The sequence below is a fragment of the Biomphalaria glabrata genome, chromosome 3 (assembly GCF_947242115.1).
Source record: "Biomphalaria glabrata chromosome 3, xgBioGlab47.1, whole genome shotgun sequence".
Taxonomy (NCBI): domain Eukaryota; kingdom Metazoa; phylum Mollusca; class Gastropoda; family Planorbidae; genus Biomphalaria; species Biomphalaria glabrata.
The window spans coordinates 30,162,529-30,189,716 of record NC_074713.1 but is presented as its reverse complement, the minus strand read 5'-3'; the positions used below and the strand labels follow the sequence as shown (position 1 = coordinate 30,189,716).

The 27,188-nt window shown below is 35.4% G+C and overlaps 1 protein-coding gene across 3 annotated transcripts; it reads left to right on the top strand.

Annotated features, from left to right (window-relative positions):
* Positions 1-27,180, top strand: LOC106052077 (dynein axonemal assembly factor 10-like). 3 transcript variants are annotated; one of them, XM_056024445.1, is made up of 9 exons: positions 1-120; positions 1,557-1,786; positions 8,826-8,926; positions 10,297-10,427; positions 11,141-11,242; positions 16,778-16,893; positions 24,883-25,017; positions 26,623-26,720; positions 26,880-27,180. In XM_056024445.1, the coding sequence occupies exons 2-9, from the start codon at positions 1,604-1,606 to the stop codon at positions 27,085-27,087; spliced, it is 1,074 nt and encodes a 357-aa protein (XP_055880420.1). In that variant the 5' UTR covers positions 1-120; positions 1,557-1,603; the 3' UTR covers positions 27,088-27,180. The 3 variants fall into 3 exon arrangements, with proteins under 3 accessions (XP_055880420.1, XP_055880421.1, XP_055880422.1); XM_056024446.1 differs by having other exon boundaries at positions 120-203; XM_056024447.1 differs by lacking the exon at positions 1-120 and adding an exon at positions 781-883.
* Positions 27,181-27,188: the final 8 nt, after the last annotated feature.

Genomic DNA, 27,188 nt, shown 5'->3' with positions numbered 1-27,188 from the left:
ATGATATATATAGGGCTGTGATTTTGACAGTCTAATAGCCCTAGTACAGTCTAAACATGTTAAAATCTAGATATCTAGTCTAACAAGCCAGGTTGCCTAGTGACTTGATAGGGAGATACAGTGAGTAGATTCTCAGTAGATTAGTAGATCTAGATCTAGTGACTAGTCTAGATCTGGTCTAGATCTATCTAAATCTAGAATCGGTATTAATGATCTAACTCTGTCCTGTAGTGTAGACTATATACTAATATTAAGTGATTATTTCTGCATTTTAAAAATGTTTATTACAATTATGATAATTAAAAAAAAAACCCACTTCAACTTCAATCAAGTTCAACGACAACAGATTGAACAGTCACCAGTTACAGTCCTCATCTAAAATTAAAATCTAAAACTAAATAATAGAATATTGATTATTAATTTATACTTAGATCTATTTCTAATCTGGTTAAATCTAGAATAGACTCTAGTAGATTCTAAATAAAATAAATATAGTCTTGTCACCTCTTGTCTAGTAGTCTAGTCCAATCATTATAATTTAATCAAATTAATGATCTATGAATAGATCTAGACTATGTATGATTCTGTCATTCTATGATCTAACTGAGTAGTAGCTCTGACTCTGTCTATACTCTATTATATTCTATATCTATAGTTAGTATAGATTCTTAGATTCTATAAGTAAATGTATATATAATAAAAATTAGTATAGATCTAGAATAATTTAGATCTAGTTCTAAAGTCTTAAACTTAAAATATAAATAAATATTTTATTTATTGCCAGTGAAGTGGAAATTACCTAATTATAAATATACTTATAGACTTATACTCAGACCTATTAGATGATTAAATCTAGAGACACTTCAGGACAGAAGAATAAAAAGTAAAGTAGCTATACTATATAGATCTAGAATAGATAAATATCTATAGACTATAGATTTATAAGTCTTGACTTATAACTTATACTTATAGCGTAAATTATGTATTCACGTCATTATTATATAATATATATCATTATAGATCTATTGATGAAAATTGAAAAATATGTGATTGCACTTAGTATATAATAGTATACTATATATAGATCTAGAATAATAATAATATAAAAATGGCTTATCTTTTGAGTCTCAAGATTAAAAATAATTAAAATAGAGTAGAGTATGTATTTCATTTGGCTATGCAGACCCACCAGCTCATTTATTTGGATGTTCATAAAAGTATTAGAGATGTTTGTAATTTATTTTTTTTACTGCCTCTCATTAGAAGCTTAGAATTTCCATGTGCTAAATAAATTCTAGCTAGAAATCAGCTTTTTGCCTAATACATTGTCATAGTACGGTACTAGTAGAGCATGGAATGAGTTGCTTGAGACAACCAGGAAAACCAATGACTTGAGAGTTTAAGTCATTGATTAGCATAGCATGACTAGATTGACCTAGGGATATGCATAGGAAGCAAGCATCTTCTTTTTTAAAGTAACATTTTTATTTTATAAGATAAGTCTACAAGCCATCCTCATATATAATATACATTTATCTATCTATGTTATTCCTTAGAGAGAGATTGTTAGAAGAAAAATAAATCTGTTACATTGAGAACTTGCATGCTCAACATGGACAAGCCTCAGATTATTCTTCATGTTCAGAAGAGCGTCAACTATACATTGTATGACACTAAGTGGATTCCATGCAGTGCTAAATTTGTTGCACTTGGAAACTATTCCCGTGGAACTGGTGCTATTCAAATTTATGAAATCTCTCAAGGAGACGTTCAAATTGTTCGAGATGTAAGTATGCATTTTGTAGAGAATACTGGAGGCTACAATTCCTCCCTCTTAGACTATGTAAAAATATTTACCTAGTTATTCCTTTATGACGCATTCATTTACTCGAGATGACCACTTTTGCCTACTTTCCTTAATTGTTGTTTCTTTCCAGGTTTCAGAAGATCAATACAAATGTTAATAAAATAAAATGATGTTTCCTTTTTTTTTTTTTTTTTTTTTTTTTTGAAAACACTGACTATCACTCTTAGGTACATAAAATCGCAATTGAGAGTTTTTGTGTCTACATTTATTTGACTAGCAAATAATGTGTGGCTAAAGGGCATAAACCACTTGACTATCTATCAAGGGGCCTTGAGTTCAAACCCTGTCTTGATATTTGTTAGCTGAGTGCCAAAGGCAGCATGGAAACCTTCTCCTAGATACCACCTTCCCCGTAGGTCCAGAAAAGTGATTGGACATGAGTACACTGAGCATACTATAAAGCATGAAAGATGAGCTATAACAGTGATGGGCGAACTTTATAGGAGCGGGCCAAAAACTTAGAGGAAAAAATTTGTCAGGCCACAATATTAAAAAAAAAAGAAAAGAAAATGCAGAAATTTTTAATTAAATCTAAGGCTATCAAAGTTTAGCTATTGCTATATTTGAAATCAAGCTGCATGTGCTTTGAAAACATTTATGTTGTAACGTATATCAGAGTACCGGTAGTTTGCATAGAATTAAGGAACACTTGAGTGGATAGTATTTACAAGCTTAACTATCACACTATTGTATATTTAAGGCAGTTTTGCTAAGGATGTGTGGTGCATTTTAGAAAAACAACATTGTTCTCTGGGATAGAAAATCCCAACAAATCCAGAAATTTTCCCGATCATATGTGGAGCGCCATTTGTTGTAATATTTCATACTCTTAATGTAGGCACTTTCAAATTCTTAGACCTTCCACAAATTTTTAAAAAAATATCTTGCCTTTTTATTGTTCCCCTTTATGTAATGCTTGCAAGCTTACTCTTCAACAGTTGCACACCATTATTCATATCAGTACATTCATCATTAGTGGCCTATGGAGCAGAACTAATCTTTGATGGAAAATTTTATGTATTGAATTAGCTCTAGGTGTTATAGTTTTCTTTTTAGATGAACTTCTTGTCAAAAATTCATTTTTCTTAAAAATACATAAAATTTGGCAAACTTTTTAACAAAGTTGCCATTAGAACATGTTTAATATTTTTATCAAAACACAATATAACTTACAATAAATTTACTTAGCGCTGTACACATTTTATAAATCCCTTTGCTGGCCTAAAAAAAGTTTTTTGGAGGTCTTCAAAATTTTTTTTTCTTCATCATCAGCCATGTATGCATAAATAGTGTTGTTAAGATATAGAGGATATAGTTAGGATATAGTTCTTGTACTTATGAATGATATGGTCTCATTGCAAATGAGACAGACTTGTAAGCTGCAATATAACTTCAGTGTTTCAACTCATACTTAAAACTTAAATGTTTTCATTGTGTATGTAGGGCCCAGATTGAAGTATGCGGAGGCCCCTCATCATAGCTTTTGTAGAGGCTCCTACATTTTTTCAAAAGCTTTAATAAAAATCCACTTATTAACACTTATAAATAATCCTACTGCTATCTAATAAATAATCCTACTGCTATCTAATAAATAATCCTACTGCTATCTAATAAATAATCCTACTGCTATCTAATAAATAATCCTACTGCTATCTAATAAATAATCCTACTGCTATCTAATAAATAATCCTACTGATATCTAATAAATAATCCTACTGATATCTAATAAATAATCCTACTGATATCTAATAAATAATCCTACTGATATCTAATAAATAATCATACTGATATCTAATAAATAATCCTACTGATATCTAATAAATAATCATACTGATATCTAATAAATAATCCTACTGATATCTAATAGCGTGCCATATTTGAAAAGAAAGAAATAGAGTACTTGTTCATTTGATCTAATTTGACAACTTTAAAAAAAAGTAACAATTATTTAATATGCAATTTTAGTAAAAAAATAAATATTTTGTATGTTTTTAAGTTTGTGGGTGATCCACTGTCGTCAACCCGAAACTGCATTTATATACTATGAGCACGCTACAAGTGGACACATCTTAACCATGACAAAGTTGCCATCTGTAAAATGGCTTCATCTGTTTCTAAAGACAACGGATAGGCATCATGCCTCATGCTCCTTTATGAATCACTAGTTTTGGTTTCTTCTTGAGTTAGTTAGAATCTGATGAAATTAAACAAAAAAGTGGATAAAGTATTTAAATTTTGAGACTTTTAAAATCCTTTTTGTGGAAGCCCTGAGGCTGCAGCCCCACCTGCCCTGCCTTAAATACAACCCTGGGTGTATGCAATTGTTGTTTTTAATGAAACATGTGGCTGGATGAAACTTCTTTGTTTGCTGTAGTTGGTCTGCGGGCCATATTTTGCCCATCACTGTGCTATATAAAGTAATTTTTAAAAAAGCATATGCATGTATTTTATATGATTTAGATTTTAAAAAGTGTATTTGCATTGCATGAGTGCTTTTGTGCTTATATATAGTATGGTGTTGGGGAGAGGCTATAGAGGAGTAAAAGGAAAGAGATTAATTTTTTTTTTATGGCTCAAAAAAGTGTTTAAGGGGCACTGATAAAGATCTAAAATCTTAACTCAAAACGGACAAATTAAAACACCTGGGTATGTATGAGGACTTATAAGTGTAAGTTTATGTTTCTCTTTAGATTTCACTTTAGATTTAGACATAACTTAGGCATTGTAAACCTTAAACTAGATTTAGACTAGACCCCTTTAAAAACTAAAATCAACAACAGTCATCATGAAATTGCTCTGGCTATTTATCCTAATAATTACTAAATACACACTAGCTGAACACAGAACTAGATCTACCTAAGTCAACACCAAACTTAAAAAGGAAACAACAGTCATAATCAATCATCACACTTTAGATCAATGCAACTTCAAAAATAACCTAACATACACATCCATAACACTAAAGAAGATTACCCATCACAAATGGAAGTTCTCAATCAGACACAGCAGAAATAAATACCTATCACTGTTAATATTAATAGCAGGAGATGTAGAGTCAAATCCAGGGCCTAGATCTAAAGATAGATGCAACATCTGCAAAAAAGTATGCACCATGAAACAGAAAGCCATTCAATGTGACACCTGCGATGAATGGTACCATGCATCATGTCTCCATATGAATACACCTGTGTATTATGCCTTAGGCAACAAAGATGCATCATGGCACTGTGTACCATGTGGGTTACCTCAGTTTACATCAGGACTGTTTGATTCCTTTGATGCAGACACTTCTAACCCATACAACATCCTAAACACCATCCCAAACCAAACTCACCAACCACTAGCCAGATCCACTCCTGTTAAACCTAAATCTACTAAAATTAATACAACAGCCTCACTAAACAAACCTATTAAAGAAGTAACACCAAAATACCTTAAAACCTTAGTAATAAATTTTCAAAGCATTAGGAACAAAACAGCAGACTTAGAAATTTTATTAGAATGTGAGAAACCAGACATAATTGCAGGAACAGAAACTTGGCTACATCCTGAAATTTATAATGCAGAAATTTTCAATAGTAATTATGAAATTTTTAGAAAAGATAGGGCTGATAATCATGGAGGAGTTCTTTTAGCAATAAAAAACACTCTTATAGCAGAAGAAATTACCTTACCTAACTCAAAAAATATAGAATCAACATTTTGTAAAATTAATACCACCTCAACATCCCTAATAATAGGCAGCATTTACAGACCACCAAATTCTAGTTTAGAATACATGCAGGAACTATGTAATCAGATTACTACACTTAAAGAGACAAATAAAAATGCAGTTTTTTGGATTATGGGTGATTTCAACCTACCTGATATTAATTGGAAAACACTAACCATAGATCAACACCAAAACCTTAAGGACATAAATGAGCTTTTCATAGAAACTTTACACAACCTAAGTTTAGATCAAATCATTAAAAAGCCAACAAGATTAAACAACACATTAGATCTCTTCTCAACTAACAGACCTGGATTAGTAGTTGATTATGATATTATCCCTGGTCTATCAGACCATGAGATCATAAAAATACACAGTCAGATAAAAGCAGTAGCCAATACAAAACCCAAAAGATGAATCTTACTCTGGAATAAATGTAACCTAACACAACTACACCAAGCTGCATTAAACTTTCAACAAACATTCTTATTAGAAAAAGACATTAACCAACCAGTCGATGACCTCTGGAATTTCATTAAAAACCATCTTAAAAGCATTATAGAAAATCATATACCAACTAAATACACATCAAACAAAATAAATAAATGCTGGTTTAATAATAGACTAAAGAAGCTTTGTAAACAGAAGGAAAACCTATATAGAAAATTTAAAGAAACTAATGCAGAAAGGGTTTACAAAAAGTATATAAAAATTAAACACTTAACCCAAAAAGTAAGCAGACAGCTGCAGAGTGAATACATAAACAATGTAATATCTAACGATAACAACAAAAACCTATGGTCATACATTAAGTCTAAGAAAATGGAAACAACGGGCATAGCGCCATTAAAAGATGAACATAACATAATACATAATGATAATGAAACTAAAGCAAACATCCTAAACAAATACTTTGCATCAGCATTCTCAGCCCCAGGAGACAAAGACATATTACTGAATTTGAACCAAGTAGACAACATAGAAGATATGGTAGTACAAGAAAATGGAATTAAAAAACTATTAGCCAACACCAAACCAAATAAAGCGTCTGGACCTGATGGTATTACTCAAAGAACTAAGCAATGAGCTAGCCCCAGTGTTCAAAATACTCTTTCAGGCTTCACTTAACCAGGGCAGAGTACCAAAGGACTGGAAAGAAGCTAATGTCACACCCATATTTAAAAAAGGAGAAAAATCTGACCCAGGAAACTACAGACCAGTATCACTTACCAGCATCACATGTAAAATCCTAGAACACATAATATGTAACAACATCATAAACCACTTAGACAAACATAATGTCCTCACACCATACCAACATGGCTTTAGGAAATATAGATCATGTGAAACAGAACTAATAGGACTAAAATTGATGATTTTTCAAAAGGTTTAGATAATAGTGAACAAATAGATGCTATCTTACTAGATTTTTCTAAGGCTTTTGACAAAGTTCACCACCATAGTTTGCTTAAAAAATTAAAATATTTCGGCATTAATGGTCCACTGCATCAGTGGATTAAAGATTTTCTGATAGGGAGAGAACAAACTGTAATAATAAATGGCTCTAAATCAACACCAATAACAGTAAACTCAGGTGTACCTCAAGGAACAGTCTTGGGTCCTTTACTATTTTTAATTTACATAAATGATTTACCAAATTGCATTACTTCAGGAACAAAAGTCAGATTATTTGCAGACGATTGCATAATATATAGAACAATAAAAACAACACAAGACACAGATATTTTACAAAGAGAATTAGATGAATTACAGAAATGGGAATCAAATTGGAGCATGTCTTTCCACCCAGAAAAATGTCAGTTGTTAAGAGTAACAAAAAAACTAAAACAAATTAATTCCACTTATCTTATTCATGGCAAACCAGTAACACAGACAAAATACCTAGGTGTTATAATAAATGAAAAACTATCATGGAATCCACATATTGATGAAACTACAAAAAAATCAAACAAAGCATTAGGATTTATTAAAAGAAATTTCTATAAATCAAATAAGAACATAAAACTAAAATGTTATTTAACCTTGGTTAGGCCAATAATAGAATATGCATCCTCCGTTTGGGACCCCTCAACTCAAGAAAACATTAAGAAACTGGAACAGACACAAAATAGAGCAGTGAGATTCATAACAAACGAATATTCACATTTGACTAGAGTAACACCTTTAGTAAAATCACTAAATTTAGAAAGCCTTCAGGACAGAAGGCTCAAAAGTAAAGTAGCAATCATACATAAAACACTGAACCATAATCTTCAAATACAAAAACAAAATTTAATAAAATACTCTGAAAGACACAAAGATAAAGGCACATTCCTCGTCCCATATGCTAGGACAAATTCGTACAAATACTCCTTCTTCCCTAGTGCTATTAGAGCATGGAATGGGTTGCCTGAGCTAGCCAGGAAAACCAGTGACTTGGCAGAATTTAAGTCATTGGTTAATATGCATGACTAAATGCATGACGCGTAGGACGTAATCATCTTCTTTTTTGAAGTAACGTCTGTATTATATAAGATAAGATTCTCTAAAACTGACTAATAAAAAAAATAAAATGTCAGTACAACAATTTGTATGTTAGGAATTTTTATGGAATGGGATTTCCTCTCTATATTTTCAATTAGATAAAGAAAAGTAAAAGTACTAGAAGTGAGATCCCAAAAATGCTTGTGAATTTGTGTAGAAAGGGGAACTGTGGGGTGGGACTTTGTAAAGTTACACAGGGGGGTTTAAATAGTAAAAATAGGGCCAGTCCAATAAAAACATGTGGACTAAAATGTGGATATTTGGCATCCCTTTCAGACTTTTCCATGTGTAAAGCAAAGGTGTTCTATTATTAAGGGCTACTAGAATTCACTAGCCAAATTCTGTGGTTGGGAGTCGGAAGCTTTATAAAGTGGGCTCATCCTTGGATAGTGCAAAAATAGTTTCAACAAAACATGTATTATTAGCAAAGGAGATCCTTATAAAATAAACATTCCATTTTCACATTGTGAAACAAAAGTTACAGCTAATAATTATAAATATATACAATTATGCACAAAAATATATTATGTATGGTCAATTATTTAGTAGTTCTATAATGGATAAGTAGAGCTGTTTATAGTACTTTCAAAGGTTTAAGAATTTTTAATAGAAGTGAATATTTAAACACTTTCTATGCATTTTTCTAATTTTAATTAATGAGTATACTAATTATGTGCAACCTCTTTTTTTTTTCAATCAAAGGTGGAAAAATCAAAAGCATTTAAGTGTGGTACATTTGGTGCATCAAGCTTACAAAACAGATATTTAGCCACAGGAGATTTCTCAGGGAAATTACAAATATGGTAATTTATGTCTTTGAAATTAATTTCAATAAAATAATAAGAAATATTTTGAAAGGACTTTTTTTTTGTCTTACAACATGCAGCACAACAGGTAATGTTAGCACTACCATAATTTTAACCATATTTTCTTAACCCTTATCTAGAGAGAGCATTTAAGTGTGCTAGCCATAAAAATATACCTATGCTTATTTCTGTTTGTGTGTTTCAGTTAATAGCCATGTAAAGACATACTTGAGTATTTCTATTTGTGTTTTGCATTTTCTAGACATTTGTAAATAATTGTTAGCAAGTGATAAATGCTATTTATAAAATACAGGCATTACTACAAAAAAGAAGATGATTGCGTCCTACATGTGTTACTAGGTCAATCTAGTCATGCATTTTAACCAATGACTTAAATTCTGCCAAGTCATTGGTTTTCCTGGCTTGCTCAGGCAACCCTAATTGCACTAGGAAAGAAGGGGCATTTGTACACATTTGTCCTAGCATGTGGAATAAGGAATGTACCTTTATCTTGTATTTGAAGATTATGGTATGGTTCAGTGTTTTATATATGATTGCTACTTTACTTTTAAGTCTTCTATCCTGAAGGCTTTCTAAATTTAGTGATTTTGATAAAGGTGTTACTCTAAATTTGATTCTTATTTCTGTAATTCATCTTATTCTCTTTTTAAAATTTCTGTTATTTGTTGTTTTTTATTGTTCTATATTATTATGCAATCATCTACAAATAATCCCACTTTTGTTCTTGAACTAATGCAGTTTGGTAAATCATTTATGAAAAAAAATAGTAGTGGACCAAAGACTGTTCCTTGAGGTACACCTGAATTTACTGTTATTGGTGTTGATTTAGAACCATTTATTGTTACAGTTTGTTCAAGAAATCAGGAAATCCTGAATCCACTGATGCAATGGACCATCAATGCAAAAATATTTTAATTTTAAAAAATTCAATCCCCAAATCTATGCAATGCTTTTTAGAAGATCACTTTTATTCCATTAGTTAATTTTTAAATATCTAACAAAGGGATACTCAGCCTATTATCAGTAATCTAGAGCCATCTTCTTGGTGGGCATAACCATTTTAGAAACCTGTATTGTTGTTGATTCAACATCATAACAAAAAATATTGCAAGTGATTTTAGTGGTGAATTGGATAGGTTTAGAACCCTTCATTTAATGCTAGTCAGTTGTACAATTCAAGATATTGTTTTGTTAGCTGTACCTGAATATGACACTTTCTGTTGAGCCTATTTGTCTTATTTATTACATAGTTTAGAAATTCTGCCTCATATTCTTAGTATTTGATATACATTTTAGAAACATTAGGTCTGCCACTCACTTGAATTTATTCTTGGTATTTATCAAAGGGACTTAGAAACACTGGATCTACCACTCTATTCTGCCCAAGCTCATAAAGAAATTATAAATTGTATTGATGGAGTTGGAGGACTTGGTGTTGGTGAAGGGGCGCCTGAATTAGTAACTGGAAGTCGAGATGGTATGCATAGTATAACAATATTTTAGTCTTGCCATGTAATAACACAATGCTTATAATTTAGTCATGTGACACATGTAACTTGATACACTCTGACTCACTTTAAAATTTAGTACACTGGAAAATATTGTTTATTTGATATTTTTTATACAGAAATGCTGCAAAAAGCTCATTATTTGGTGGTAGTTTGCAATGTTATTGAATAAATGGCCATTAATTGTTTCATTTCTAAGACTATTTATTTTTAACTAATCATGCATCAAAGAAACCAAACTTTTAACAGACTTGATGTGCCAACATCAAGTCTGTAAGTGTCAAGTTAAGTTGGGTAGGTGTTGGAAAGATTTTCAAATCCTGTTTTGTAAACAAGTGCACAGGGCAACTAGAAACAAATATTCTGAAGAAAGTTTGAATGAACAGTCAAGAATGTCTAGAAAAGTCTTTTTGGAAAACTTGAGGATATTATATTCTAATCAAATCAATTTCAACATTGCAGTGTCTTCCTATAAATCTTCCAAATATATGTGACACAGCTACAGCTTGCATAAGTCTCAAATTCAAATAAACAAAATAAAATGTTTGTAACAACACTGCCAAGTATCACAACATCAGTATTTGTTTCCACTTGATTTAGCTTGATACTCATATTGCTAATAGATATTACTTGAAGCATAGTCATTAGATATTTTGCTAAATAATTTGATGCAAAATTTAAGGTACTGTCAAAGTATGGGATCCAAGACAAAAAAATGAGCCTGTGGCCACTATGGAACCTGGGGAAGGAGAGACTCATCGAGATTGCTGGACTGTTGCATTTGGTGAGTATAATTGTTAAGCTAAATTTTGTATTATTGTGTTTTTATGTTAAAAAAAACAAAACTTACTGCTGATATTTTTTATTCTTCTAGATTGTTATAATGTGAAAAACAATAAATAATATTGAAAATCCTTATAAAAAAAGGTTTTTAAAAATTAAGCTTTTTTTTATTTTGTTCATTATTTTTAAAGAATTGTCAGTAAATAGATATTATGCTTATTGTCACTACAAATAATTTAGCTGAAAGTCTTTTCAAATAGCATCTGTAAAACATTGAACAAAATAAGGGAAAAGTTCAGACTGTTGGGATTTTAAACAATTTCTGTCAAAGGGACTTGAATCTCCAGCAAAACTTGAACCTTGAAACTGTTACTTACCATCTGTGTACTTGTGATCTCAAGTGAAAGGATATTTTCAAAACTGATTTAATATAGAATTTTATGAGAGCTTCTTTCTTCTTCTTCTTCTTCATCGTTCTCATTGTTATGTTGGAGTGTTCATATGACTAGACCAATACATGAGATGAACTGCGCAGTGGTTTCCAAATCAGGGAGCTCTCCATATAGTTTTCTTTCTATTGGGGTGATTTGGGGCCAATGTCTTATACAGGCCTCTTGGTAGAGAGAGCAGTTTTGGAGGACGTGGTCGGCATTTTCTGGTGATACTCCACATGGGCAGATTTCACTGGTTCCAATTTTGAGCTTCCGGAACATGTGTTGTCGCATTCTGTTGTGTCCGGTCCTGAGTCGAAAGATTAGACGTTGGTCTTGTCGGGATAGCTTATAGTAAGCGTCATCTTTCTTGTGATTTGGATGGGAGTTCGTCCATTTCTCATTTATTTTATCTACAATTAATTTCTTCATTTCTTCTGGATAGAGTGCAGAGTTTACTTGTGAGTTTGTTCTCCCACTCTTGACGAGTGTGTCAGCATTCTCATTTCCTGCTAGTTGTATGTGAGCTGGTATCCATTGAATAACAGTTTTTTTGCTGTTGTTGTTGAGCTTTGTAAGTGCTGTTCTGAGGTTTTTAATATAAGGGGAATCAGAGTTTTGCAAGCTTTGGAGGGTTGTTTTCGCGTCTGTTAGAAAGACAATCTGACTGTGAGGGGAACTTGGATGATTTGCTAGCATGGTAGCAGCTAGTGCTAGTGCTTCCCTTTCTGCTCTGTAACTGTCAGAGAGCTCTCCAGTTGCAATGGATTTTTCTAGTTTTCCTCCATCTGGCCATTCGATAAGTATTCCAGCTCCTCTATTTGTGGTGGCTTTATGGGATGAGCCATCCGTGTAAACTCTGATCCACTGATTGCTAGGGTAATTGGTATGTAGAAAACAGTTTACTATTTCCTTGAGCTCTGTTGGTCTGTAATCAGATTTTCTTTTTATGTTTTCAATATGGTCCCTTATAGTAGGAAGAGGGCTTTCGTCCCAGGGTGGAGATTCATTATAGTCTATCGAGGATTCCAGAGTAATTTTTTCAAGTTGATGTTTCTTTTTTAGGTTTAGAGATTCCTCTATGAAATTGGTCCTTTTGAGACGTTTTTTTGTGCCAGTTTTGTGGATTTTTGTTCTGAGTGGGTGCCTCTCCAAGGTTTCCAATTTAGTGAATTGGGAAAGGATTTTTATTTCTCTTCTTTCATCCAGAGAGATCAGGGCAGCGGTTTCCTCCATAGCTCTTATGGGTGTTGTTTTGATTGCTCCTGTCATTATCCTTAGACCAATATTTTGAACCTTGTCTATTTTTCTTAGGTTGGTTTGGGCAGCTGAGCCCCATGCTGTGGCACCATATTCTAGTACAGGTCTTACATAACTGGTATAGGTCTTTTTCAGGATGTTGTGATTAGCTCCCCAATCTGTGCCAGCTAATTTTTCCAAGAGGGATAGTCTCTGGATGCCTTTACTCTGTGTTTTATCTATTTGGGTTTTCCAGGTTAGTCTTGGGTCATAGGTGACTCCAAGATAAGTAGGGCTGTCATTTTTTTCTAAAGCTTCCTTATCTAATGTTAATTTTATTGTTTGTTGTTTTGTTGACTGAGAATATGGTATATGTTGTCTTTTTTGTGTTAATTGACATGCCCCAGTCTTTAGACCAATTATTGAGTTTATCAAGAGCATCTTGTAATCGAAATTTCGATGTTCCTACATATTCTTCTGTGCTAATTAAGGCCAGGTCATCTGCATACATGCTGCTTTTAACTTTTTTTGGTAGGTTTTGATTTAGATCGTTTATGAATATTAGGAAAAGTGTTGGGGATAGGACTCCTCCTCGAGGGACGCCATTTTTATACCCACTGTGTGGCTTCTTTGTCCTTGCATGCAAACTAAGGCTTTTCTATTATTTAGGTATTCCTTTCCTTTGCGATCACCAAATGGGGAAACCTTCAACGAGATAGATTACATTTGCATCTCCAAACGATGGAGGTCATCTCTGTTAGACGTTCGGACCCGCAGAGGAGCTGATATCGGCTCAGACCACTACCTTGTCAGTGGCAAATGTAAGCTCCGATTGAAACGCCAACCAAAACGAGCCACACGACCCCGCCCATTTAATGTAGAGAAGCTTAAAGACGGCAATACTGCAGCACAGTTCCAATTGAAACTAACGAACCGCTTTGAGGCTCTTGCAGATATATTGACCCTTGAAGAAGAGTGGGCCAACTTCAAAGATACCACTATTGGGTGCGCAGAAGAAGTTATCGGAAGGAGGCGAGGTTCATACAAGGAACGGTGGATACAAGACAGAACATGGAAATTGATAGATGAGAGGAAAGAGGCCAAACGTAGACGAGATCAGAAAAATGAAACACAGGATCGCAGCCTAGCGGAAGAAGCCTATAGGGAAGCAGATCTGAAAGTAAAGAGAAGCTGTCGGCAAGATAAACGGGACTGGATTGAGCAGAAGGGACAAGAGGCACAAGCAGCTGCAAGCAGAAATGACACAAAAACCCTCCATCGTATTGTCCGAGATCTCACTGGAGCAAAGAGTGGACATGGGGCACCAATAAAAGACAAGCAAGGCAAAACTTTGTTAACGAAAGAAGAACAGGAAGCAAGATGGGTAGAGCACTTTAAAGAGACCCTTAACCAACTGTCGCCAGACATAACTTACATATTCAAGGACCCCTCTCCAGACAATGATCTCAAGGTCAAGACAGACCCAATAACTGCTGAGGAGGTTACCATGGCCATTGCAGTGCTAAAGAATAACAAAGCACCAGGACTGGACATGATATCAGCAGAAATGCTAAAATATGGGGGACAGTGCATTGTTAACAGAATGACTGATCTCTTAAATCTCTGTTGGCGAACTTCAAAAGTCCCAGAGGACTGGCAAAAGGGAGTGATTGTAAAGCTTCCAAAAAAGGGCAACTTGGCAGACTGTAACAACTGGAGGGGCATTACTCTCCTCTCTGTCCCAGGCAAAGTTTTCAGCACTGTTTTGTTGAGACGGCTTCAACAGTCTGTAGATGAAAGGCTCAGAGAAGAACAAGCAGGTTTCCGAAGAGGCAGATCATGTACAGAGCAGATTTTCGTTTTACGAAATATCATAGAACAAAGTTTTGAGTACCAACAACGGCTAACGATCAGTTTCGTGGACTTCAAAAAAGCGTTTGATAGTGTCCACCGAGAATCACTATGGAAAATAGTTAGAGAATACGGTATACCAGAAAAATTCGTCCAGATCCTACGACACCTTTACAGTCAGTCTAGTTGCTGCATTAAAACAGAAGAGGGAACAACAGAGTTTTTTACAATCGAGACAGGTGTGAGACAGGGGTGCATCTTATCTCCCTTCCTTTTCCTCCTAGCCATCGACTACATAATGAGGAGAGCAATGAACCAGACTGCCTTTGGTATTCCATGGCATGAACAACTCCGATTGACGGACTTGGACTTTGCTGATGATGTTGCACTACTCGGGGCTACAAATAAATGCATTCAAGAAATGACGGAGAGCCTAGATAGAGAGGCACCCAAAATTGGCCTCCGCATAAACTTGGATAAGACTAAAATTATGCGAGTGGGATATAAGGCAAAGGGTGTCCCCGTCAGACTTGGCGAGTCAAAGCTTGAAGAGCTGGACAAGTTCACGTACCTTGGCAGCATCATAACAAATGATGGAGATGCTTACCATGATGTAGCGTGCCGAATAGGAAAGGCAGGGAGCATTTTCCAAAGGCTGCAGCCTATTTGGACTAGCCAAGCCATTGGACTCGAGACAAAAATACACCTTCTCAACACAATCGTCATTCCAACTGCTACATATGCATGTGAGACGTGGAAGTCATCTGTCAAAATTGAGAAAAGACTAAATGTGGCTCAACAGAGATGGCTGAGACGGATTTTGGGAGTCAGTTACACAGACCGGATCTCAAACAAGGAAATCCTTTGCCGAACTGGGAGTCGAACACTTAGTGAGGTTGTGACTGAGCGTCGCATGAGGTTTGCGGGACATGTTCTACGTCAAAATGAATTACGCACACCAAGAGTTGCGATAACATGGAAGCCAAAACGAGGAAAGCGCAAACAGGGATGTCCTCGTATTACCTGGCGACACACCTTCATGGAGGACCTCAGAACAGTGGACACCAGATGGGAAGAGGCTTCAGACATTGCCAGTGACAGATCATTATCGAGACAGCTTGCCGCCCAATGCGCCGAACGGCGCGGGAGGACCTAAGTCTAAGTCTAAGGTATTCCTTTATCCAGTTGTACATTCTGTGGGATATGTGATGCTGGATTAGCTTGAGCAAGAGACCTTGTTCCCAGACTTTGTCAAATGCTTTTTCTAAGTCAACCCACACAATTGTTGTTGGTTTCTTTTCTTGAAAGCCGTCTTCTATTTCTTGTGTGATGAAGGCAATTTGATCTTCTGTTGATCTGCCTTTTCTAAAGCCAGCCTGGGCTTCAGTGAGTAGGTTATTTGACTCAAGGATCCATATCAGCCTTCTATTTATCACTCTTTCCATCAGTTTGCAAGTACAGCTAGTGAGGCTGATGAGACGGTAGCTATCCAGTTTATTTCTTGGTTTGCCATGCTTTAGTATAGGGATCATAATGGCTTTTTTCCAGATGTTTGGAATTCTGCCAGATTTCCAGCTAGCATTGAATAATTGTAGCAGTTTTCTTTTGGCTTGAGGACCCAAGTGAAGAAGCATGTCATTTGATATTTTGTCTGGGCCCGGGGCTTGTTTTGGTTTGAGGACTTTTAGGGATTCATCTAGTTCCTTCATTTTAAGATTAGTGGTCATTCCCAAGGAGTAAGCTGGATTGTTTTCTTTAATTTTATCTTGGATTTCTGAGTTTACATCTTTATTTCTACTTTCATTAATTTGTATTTGTCCTACGCTTTGGAAAAACTTAATGAATTCATTTGCTGCTTCTAGGCCTTTCAGGGGTTTGTTGTCCTTTTCTATAGAAAAATAGAGCTTCTTTCAAATCTGGAAATTATATGTGTTTAAAACTATTCTATCACCATACATTTGTATTTTGTAATTTTTTTTATTGCTTCTTCAGGTGATTCTTTTTCTTCTATCCAGGTGATTCTTACAATGCTCAAGAACGTTGTGTTGCTGCTGGTTATGACAATGGAGACATCAAATTATTTGATCTAAGGAACATGAGTTTAAAATGGGAAACAAATGTAAAAAATGGGGTAATAGAACAAGTTCTTTTTATCTTTTATTAATATGTATGATTGATTAAGGTCTATGCACCATGTGAATAAAATCATTGTGCTGGCTACATGATACACTTCTAAACATGCTGTATTCATTGTACTTTTATTGAAGTCACTTCACAAACCAGCTTAACTCATTAGCTACTAATGCGCCCAAATGCGCCCGCCACAGCACACATACAGCGTGACTTGCGTAGCTCTCGTTTTCCTGCGCGACGCATGGTGTTATTTTGAGCTGGCTGGGTTTTTTAAAAAGTAGAAATATAGATCGTTTCGTTAAAAAAAACCGGATGTTTTTACGTCTTTCGCTTCAGTTTCTATGGGCCTTCGAAGTTTGTTGATTTTTTTTTTTGATTTTTCTTAGCTGCACAGGCCATTTTCTCAATGACCTTTCAATTTTTAGACCCCTTATCGCAAATAATACACTAAATACAGCTAATAATGAACTTGATATTGATCAAGACATTGATCATTAGAATTTAGCGCTACATTTAGACTTAGATCTAGTCCGATTCAGAGATAGAGTGAAGGAAACATTAGATCGATCATCTAGCCTAGATCTAGACTATTCTGGATCTAGCGTCAATGAATCTTCAACATCTTTGACTGATATTTTGAACAGTTTTTATTTACCACATGAAAACTTTAGATGAAATAGATCTAGTTGGGGGGTGTTCACAACGTTGGTTTGGACAATGGTTTGATTACTTTTACTTTGTTATGCTAGAAGTCATGAAATGAGACACATGCAGAACCACATCAGCATGATGCCATGTTTCAGGCAACTAAGGGCCTCACGCGTACCCAGTGAAAGTCAGTAAATACTCAAGACATATAAAGATTTTATATATAAGCATAATGTTTATTGTATAGGCCTACTAAATTCCTACTTAAATCATTACTGGTCTTTGGGTAAAATTTAAATATTACCAAAAATTACAGATCTGATTGGGGGGGGGGGGGGTCCACCAGTCTTCAAAAAATCAGGCACTCGAACAAATTTTCGTCTTTACCTGTTGTTTTTATTGTTTTAATCTTGTAAAACCTATTCAAGTTATACATCATTTTAAAGGTCATCCATTTCTCTTTTTTTAGAAGTTTTTTTTGTTATTGATAGATGTTGTTTTATGTTTTTTTAAATATATTTTGTAAAGTCAGTCTATTGATGTTTTGGAGTTACCTCCCTTTGCTTAGTATTTAGAGAGATGCTGCTTAGGTATGGCTTAGTAGCTAATGAGTTAAATACTCTTGGCTGTTGCAAAATTTGGGAATATTATTTATTGTATAGAGTATATTCAATGTGCTTGACTGAAACCTGAGCACTGTGGGCTGGAGCCTAGTCACAAATGGTGTCTAGTCCTATTGAGTTGAAGAGGAGCCAAGTCATAAATGGTGTCTAGACCCGGGGTCGGCAACCTGCGGATCGCGAGACACATGTGGCTCTTTGGATGTGAAGCTGCGGCTCTTGAGTTCCATACACAAATACTATTTATTTTATCGAAACATTTTTTTGAAATAGTACTGAATCGTTTAACGGGGATTAGGCACCGATTCTATCTTTCAGCCACTTGTACACGCTTTTCACCACACCCCTCCCCCATTACATGCGTCATCACTGTTGTCAGTCCGTTGGAAGCTCTCAAATGACGCCGTCGTCAGATGTTTCTATGTAGGTTTTAATTCTCTTTGACTCAAGAAGAATTGGCATCTTCACCACTCTCTTTAGCTGTGGCGTATAGTTTGTTGTTGTAGTGCCATGTAGTTTGTTGTTTCAAGTAAATGAGTTAAAAGCAAATTATCTTCTCAAAGTTAGAAGCAATCTACAAATAATGCTATTCTGGCAAGCTTTAGAAATTGCACAAAAAGGCAAACCATTTACAGATGATGAGTATGTCAAAGACTGCTTCCAACGTGCATCTGAAGAACTGTTTCGTGAATTCAATAGCAAACCAGAAATCTTGAAAAGAATCAAAGATTTGCCATTATCAGCTAAAACAGTACAAGACATATTTGCAGGTGGAAGATATGCAACATTTTTTTCTGCCTTATCACTTGCTATAGATGAGTCTTGCGACATAAAGACACGGAACAAGTTGCCCATTTTGTCAGGTATATGTCCTCCCATAAGTCCAAAAGAACAACTTTTATGATTGCTACCGATTGAGCGAATTTCGTGCAAAAATACCTTGAAAACAATAAAAACGATTTAAATGAAATCATTTCAAAAGCAACTGATGGAGCCAGAAGTATGTCTGGAAGGGTTCCAAAGGACTGTCAATGCTGGGGGTGAAAGTGGGGATAAGCACCCACTTTCCAAGAAATGCTCCCATGGCTTGCGTCTCTAAATGCCTCTGACAGTCAAATCTAGCTCCTGGCCTTCAAGTGTGATTTTCTAAAAAATCCGGCGGAACCTGTTCTTACAAACTGACAGGAGAAGGGATGAAAGGCGGAACACTGGCGCCGCAAAACCAATTTAGCTTCGTGTTGATGGGGCACGTCAGCCTAAATAACGCAACCCATCTAGGAGAAGGAAAACTCTGACTCCAAACCTCCACTCTGTGGCGATACTCCCCTGTGTGGGTATCGGGGCTTGGAAATGACCAAGAGAAATAAATAACCCCACTGCCTTTCCACTTGCATTTCACTAAGTGAATAATAGTGGACCTTCCCCCCCCTCTAGGTGATTTTTGATGGAGGTCTGGATTGCACTACACCAGACGGAGGTCCTTGTCTCACTACATTCTAATACTAGATATAAATCCATCATGAAGTGTTTTTTTTTCTGGATCTGGTGAATGTGATATCGTGAAGGGGCCTGGATCCAGGATGTGACGATTCCACAGAGCATACCTAGGGCACAGTCCACTTTAAGCTTTCTACTGCAGAATAGTTCCATTTGGAGAGCTCTATGGATGGCGGAGAATGGACCATTGGCCAACCCTCCTTGTCCCATAGATATTCCGGTTACAGTCTTCAGACCTAGATGTTTCCTTTTATGTCTGTATTGGAGAAAATTGCCAAGACCGAAAACTCTCTTAAAATGCGGGGACTATATATTTATATATTTTAAAAAAGCCTGAGGAAACACCCAGCCTACACTAAATGCCAAGGAATTTAACGAAAAATCCATACGAGCTCAGACGTCGCCTCGTAAAAGGTCTGCGCATGGCAGTTTCTTCCAGGACTGCCTGTGATAAGTCAGCTACTGGAAATAAACAACAGACTAGCAGCAAAGACCTAAACCTTTTGCAACTCAACATCTTAGGCCTACAAAACAAGACAACAGAACTCCAACACATACTCAAGAAGCATGATATACACATAGCGCTATTGCAAGAAACACTACTGCCCAAGAAAAAAATAAACATCACAGGCTACAGACAGTACAGATGCCTTTGCACCAAATGCCAGGGAAATATGAAGAAGAAATGACACACAAGCCACAGTAAAACAAATACAGAACAATACAGACATCGACATGCAGGAAATACTTCTTTGGAGAGGAGGAACAAAGTACACCATCAAAAACTACTATTGCCCACCATCATCAACAGCAGAAATAGACATACAACTACCACACTACACAAGAACAATAATAGCTGGCGACTTCAATGCACAGACACCTTCCCTAGGCTACCCACACTACAACAAGCGTGGCAAAGAAATAGAGGATGTAACAAATGCCTCTAACCTACACCTTCTGCAAAACAAAACTACACCTCCAACTTTCCTCCACAGAGCACACAACACAACTAGCAGACCTGACCTAACTTTTATCTCTAAAATAACAGTACTTGAAGACATAGGTAGTGACCACAGGCCTATACTCCTCAATATTGGAACGCCAGGTAGATACCAATCCAGCAAAACAACTAGATGGAACTATAAAAAAGCTAACTGGGCAGCTTTTTCACAAGAAACAGACACAAGACTATCAAGGATAATTGAGACAGACGTCAATTCAACCTACACAACTATAGTCTCCAACATCTTACAAGCAGCAAAAAAACACATCCCTCGAGGCCAAGTTAAGAAATACAAATCTTTTTGGACACCTGAATTAGATAAATTAGTAAAAGAAAGAAACATGGCCAAGAAGACTATAGAAAAAAAACCTACTAGAGAGAACAAGACAATGTACAACAAATTGACAGGCTTATAAGATACAAAATTAAAACAGAAAAAAAGAAAAAGTGGACCACAACATGCGAACAACTAGATCTAAACAAGAATGGTCGAAAGGCCTGGACCCTTCTGCACATCCAACATTGGCAAAATGGCAGAAAAAATGATCAATAACTGACTTTATTGGTGGCTAGAAAGTACTTGCTCACTCCACAATGCACAAGCTGGCTTCAGGAAAGCAAGTAGAACAGAAGACCACCTCTTTCGTTTTATCCAGGACACAGTAGAAGGGTTTCATGAAAACAAGCACACTACAGCAGTATTTATAGATTTGCAGAAAGCCTATGATAGAGTGTGGAGAAAAGGTCTATTTTTGAAGATGAAAAAAATGGGCATCCATGGAAAAATGTACAGCTGGATCAGGGCATTCTTAAAAAACAGAACCATCCAAACCCGATTCGAAGGTGCCATCTCTAGTAAAAAAAAGTTTGGAAGAAGGACTACCACAAGGTTCAGCCCTTAGCTGCACTCTCTTTCTAATCTTCATAAATGACCTCCCGGACCTCATTTCGGTCAATAAGGCACTTTATGCAGACGACCTTTTAAATTTGAACTACAGAGAAATATCCAGTGCTGACTAGATCCAAACTAAATAGAGCCCTCACAACTATCTCCACATATTCAAAATTATGGAAAATGGAAATAAACAAAGAAAAGTCAGTTTATTCAATCTTTAGCCACAGCATCAAAACAGCAAAAAGAAACTACATCCTAAAAATAGACTCTCAGCCAATAAATAAAGAAGAAAATCCAACATATCTTGGTGTAAAACTAGACCAAAGACTGTCTCTAAAACACTTTATGGCAGATTTAAAAGAAAAGGCATCACAAAGATTAAACATAATAAAACACCTAGCAGGAACATCCTGGGGAGCTGAAAAGAAAACCTTAAGACAGTTATACACTGGATATGTCAGATCTGTAAAGTTATACACTGGATATGTCAGATCTGTAATGGATAAGTGTCTCTCCATACAAGTAGCTGCCAACAAAACCTATCAATCGTCATTAGATACAATCCAAAACCAAGCCTTGCGGCTAATTAGTGGAGGTATGAGAACTACTCCTACAGCAGCCTGTGAAATAGACTCCAATATTGAACCTCTTAGGTTAAGGCGCAACAGAGCAGCATTAGAAGCTATTGAGAGATACAGAAGGTTGGAGGACGATCATCCAAATAAATTACTAACACAGAGAAATAGGAAAAACAACCAAAAAAAGCAAAGAACTCTGATCCAACTTACTGACGAACTAGCCCTAAAACACCACCTACCCAATAACAGAGAAAAAATTACCAGGTTTTCAAACATTACACCCGGACTAAACTACAAACAACCAACCATCAAAACACATTTACTAAATAACACCTTAACAAAAGAATCAAATCCACTGGAGCTCAAAGTAGGCACGCTTGAAACAATCGAAAGCTATAAAAAAACAGCTATCCATATTTATACAGACGGATCGGCTTTCAAAGCTACCATCAATGCTGGTCTTGATGCCTTCCTGGTCTTCCCTAAAAATAAACACTTTGAGATAAGCGCACCCTGTGGTTATTACTGCTCAAAATTCCAAGCCGAAATTGAGGCAATTACCATAGCACTTCAGACAGTGGAAAACAAATTATATGAAGGAGTGCAATCACCATCAGATATTGTTGTCTTTACAGACTCCCAATCTACTCTGCAAGCACTTAACAGCAGCACCTCAAACAGCCCAAGAAAGTTGACAACACTCATTGTGATAATATTTAATTTTGATATCATCTGGTGGATTAAATATTACACTACAGTGGATCCCTGGACACATTGGCATCATGGGAAATGAAAAGGCAGATAAGCTATCAAAGGCAGGTTCATCTATGGAACAACCAGATAGACCTGTTAACTACCTCACCCGAAGGTCAATGTTAGTCAGCAGTCACAAAGAGGAGTGGCTCAACCAATGGGCATCAGGAAACACAGGCAGAGCCATGTACAAAGAAATGACTATGCCTAACAAACTGGACAGTATTAACTTCCTCCCCAATCTACAATCTTCCAACAGGACACACACCACTATTAAATTACCACCTGAACAAAATAAACTCCACACAACGACCCCTTTGCAGACACTGTGCCCACCCCTTTGAAACCATAAACCATATCCTCTTTGAATGCCCCTCCCTAATCCACCTTAGGCAGACCCTACTTCCACTACAGCCCAACATAACCAACACCCTGTACAGCAGTGCTGAACAACTGAAGAAAACAGCACACTTTTTTTCCTTGGCACAGTCTGCAAAAGAGCTCACAGCTTAGCAGCAATAAAGCTGGCTAGAAGAAGAAGAAGAAGAAGAAATGTCTGGAAAACATAAAAGGGCAACAACGATTTGTCGGAGCAAAATAAACCAAGAAATTCTTCTGTTTCACTGAAAAATGCACCAAGAAGCGCTTTGTGCCCAAAATGATTCTGACCGAAATAGATGAGGTCATGACTTTGGTAATCAAAATTATTAACAGCATCTTGTCAAAAGCACTCTACCATTATCAGTTTAAAGAATTCTTTAACAAAATGGAGACTCAGTATTCCGACCTCCTTCCCAAACAAGTGCTATGACTCTCCAAAGGTAAGGTGATGAAACGTTTTGCTTTAATGAAATAAATATATTCCTAAATGAAAAAGGCATTAATCACACCGAACGACAAAAATTACTTCATTTTAAATGTCTAAAGCAATGCAACTTTTGACACAAAATACTTCAGCACAGTTAGAAACAAATCAAAGATGAATTTCTTGACAGATTTGAGCAGTTAAAACCAACAAAACCATTCTAGCATTCCTAGTACACCATCTCAACACAAATAGTAATGAAATCCACATTGATCCATTTGGAATTGATACTAAATCTCTAGAATTGCAATTGATCGATTTAAAAAGTAAAGCTTTGTGGGGTGGAAAATGTACAGAGTTGAAAAGCAAGTTAGAAGTGTTGGAGGTCCAGAAATGTATGTAACGCAACAAAAGTGGACAAGTTGATTCAGCGCATGGAATAATCTTCCAGATTGCTACTGTGAGGTGAAGAAGTTGACATTTGGAGTGCTATTTTTGGATTGACATATTAGTGCGTTTTCTTGCATGATTATAATTAAAAGTAAAGAAGAAAGCCAACCACAATTGAAAATTTAGAGTTCTGTTTGAAACTAAAAAAAACAAGTTACCATATGAGCCAAATTTATCAAAACTTTCTAAAACCATGTCAATTAAATGCTCCCATTGAATTTGTTTGCTCAATTGCTTGTTATTGAAGTACAAGTTAGTGTTCTAAGTAAATGTTTGACTGCTTTTGTTGTTACCAAAATAAAAAATAACCATCTAATAATGCCATATATACATTACCGGGGTATTTGATTTGTTGTGAAAAACACTACTTATATATGTATTCGATTTTTTTTTTCATTAAAAAAAAATAATTGTGTCAGTACTATTTATAATTGGCAAGAAAAAACTTTTGTGGCTCTTAAAAAAACTTTAAAATTTTGTAAATTGTAATTTTTGGCTCTTCCGACTCAAAAGGTTGCTGACCCCTGGTCTAGACATAGTGTTGAAGAGGAGCCAAGTCACAAATGGTATCTAGACTTAGTGAGTTGAAGAGGAGCCTAGACGTCTAGACACAATAAACAGCAGGCTGAAAAAAAGCCTATACTAAGCTAATAAAGTAACAGTAATTCTTTGCTTCTCTACTGTTAGGCCTATTTTTAATAATTTTTTAAACCATCTATCTTTTGCTCCTACTGACAGGTTTGTTGCTTAGAGTTTGACCGTAAAGATATTGCTATGAATAAATTGGTAGCTACAACACTGGAATCTAAATTTCATGTCTTTGACATGAGAACACAACATCCAAGTAAAGGATTTACTAGTTTAACTGAAAAGGTAAAAGACATTGACATAGATAATCTTCAGGTCAAAAACATAAGTGAAAATCTACAGGAAAATCAGCAATGCTGATTTATAGATTTTAAAAAAATAGTAATATTGATTATAGGACGTTACAGCTTTGGCTTCAAATTCTAATCTATTTGGTAATATTTCAAGAGACCTTAGCAGAGAGTGTAATACAATAGTTAAAATATTTCAAGAGACCTTAGCAGAGAGTGTTGTAATGACTCAATAGTAAGATGCATAGAAGTTGGGTTTAATTGGATATTTCCTTAGTGTCACAACAGAACATTTAAAAGTTAGAACAGAAATAGGTTAGGGATGAATAATGAACGAAAGACAAAGAGATTGCTTGTAGTGAATCTTGGCTTCGACTGTGCCCTTATTTCTGTAATTAAGTTTGGTGTTGAAAAGGCTGGAGTCTCTATTGTTTCTTCTTTGGATGAGTTGTATGAAAAATCTTGCTTATAACATCTCAAGTCAACAGTTTTGTTCAATATACCTTCATCACTCAACTATCAACCATCAGTGTAATTCAATAGTTCTAATACTTCAAGTGCACTGATATTGTGATTTTGTAGGAAATAGAATCACTAAGATTGATTTGAAGAACATGTAGGGAAGAATAAGAAAAAAATTACCGGTATATTATTTAATTATTTGAATAAAAGAAACTGAAGTTTGTTTACAATGTGTTTTTTTACCGGTAGACAGACTCTAGCTTTGTTTTCTTTTCGTTTGGCTATCATGAACCTATGACAGAACCTATGAAAACATATCCATCTTTCAGACAGATTACTGTTTAGTGACAAAGAAGGATCGAATAATTCTAATATTTATTTAACTAACCTGATTAAAAACCAATGATCTAAATGCTCTTCAAGCTTAGACAGCATTATCTGACACATGTTCTATATCAACAGAGAAATAAAATAATGTAGACAAAAAAAAAACACATTATTAAATAAATAAGTCGACAGTATATTTGTAGAGTAGAAGCCAAAACTCTCTTTTATTATCTCAGTTCCTGACAAGTGGTTTCAAGAAATGGCAATAAATACTGACATAATAGTACATGGAAAGCGCGGTGGCTGTGTGGTAAAGCAGGGGGTCCCGAGTTCGAATCCTGTGATCTTTATTTCGGGATCTTTGAGTGCCTCTGAGTCCACCCAGCTCTAATGGGTACCTGACATTAGTTGGGGAAAAGTAAAGGCGGTTGGTCATTGTGTTGGCCACATGACACCCTCGTAAAACGTAGGCCACAAAAACAGATGACCTTTACATCATCTGCCCTATAGACCACAAGGTCTGAAAGGGGAACTTTACTTACTTTTTATAATAGTACATACACATAATTAAAAACCATAACTTAAAAATATCTTAATAAGACAAGGGTAAACAGAAGAATGCCATTTAATGCAACGTTAGTGTAGTGATGTGTTATGCAATGATTATTTAATGATGTAATGCAGTGTTTGTGTAGTGATGTGTGATGCAAGTACTTAGAGAAAAGTGTTATTCTTTTTAATTCAACCCCATTTTAAGTTGTCTTTTAATGCAGCTTTAGCAAAATTATGTCACATTTATTTCACTTAACAGGCTCACAAGTCTACTGTTTGGTTGGCACGTCACTTACCACAGAATAGAGATGTTTTTATGACTTTAGGTGGAAATGGTTCACTACATTTATGGAAATAGTAAGTAGAACTAGTAACATGCAAGGATTAAACCAGATTTTAAGCAATTTCTTCATGTTACAACAATTTGTTTTAAACCATATTCATTTGAGAAACACTCTAAAATTGTTATGATTTCTTTGGTAGACAAAACAATTAATATTTTAAATTGTTTACTAGCTCATACCCATCATCTCGATCAAGAAAAGACACTGATGGACAAGAAATAGGAGTGGCAGGAACTGTTGACCTCTTACAGAATGTCACATTATCTACTCAGCCTATTAGCAGTTACGACTGGAGTCCAGATAAAATGGGCTTATCAGTATGCACAGCCTTTGACCAGACTATTCGTGTAATAATATGCACAAAACTCAATACTTTGTAGCATCTTGTTTTTTAAGCAGCAATGTACATTTCATTCATGAACAAATTTGTCTTTGTTTTAAAATGACATTAAACTATTATTGAAAAACAAAAACAGCAAGG

Coding starts and splice junctions, on each gene's coding strand:
- LOC106052077 (XM_056024445.1), top strand. CDS start 1,604: ATGCTCAACATGGACAAGCCTCAGATTATTCTTCATGTTCAGAAGAGC. Junction 11,243..16,777: donor TTGCTGGACTGTTGCATTTG/GTGAGTATAATT, acceptor TCTTCTATCCAG/GTGATTCTTACAATGCTCAA. Junction 16,894..24,882: donor AAACAAATGTAAAAAATGGG/GTAATAGAACAA, acceptor TCCTACTGACAG/GTTTGTTGCTTAGAGTTTGA.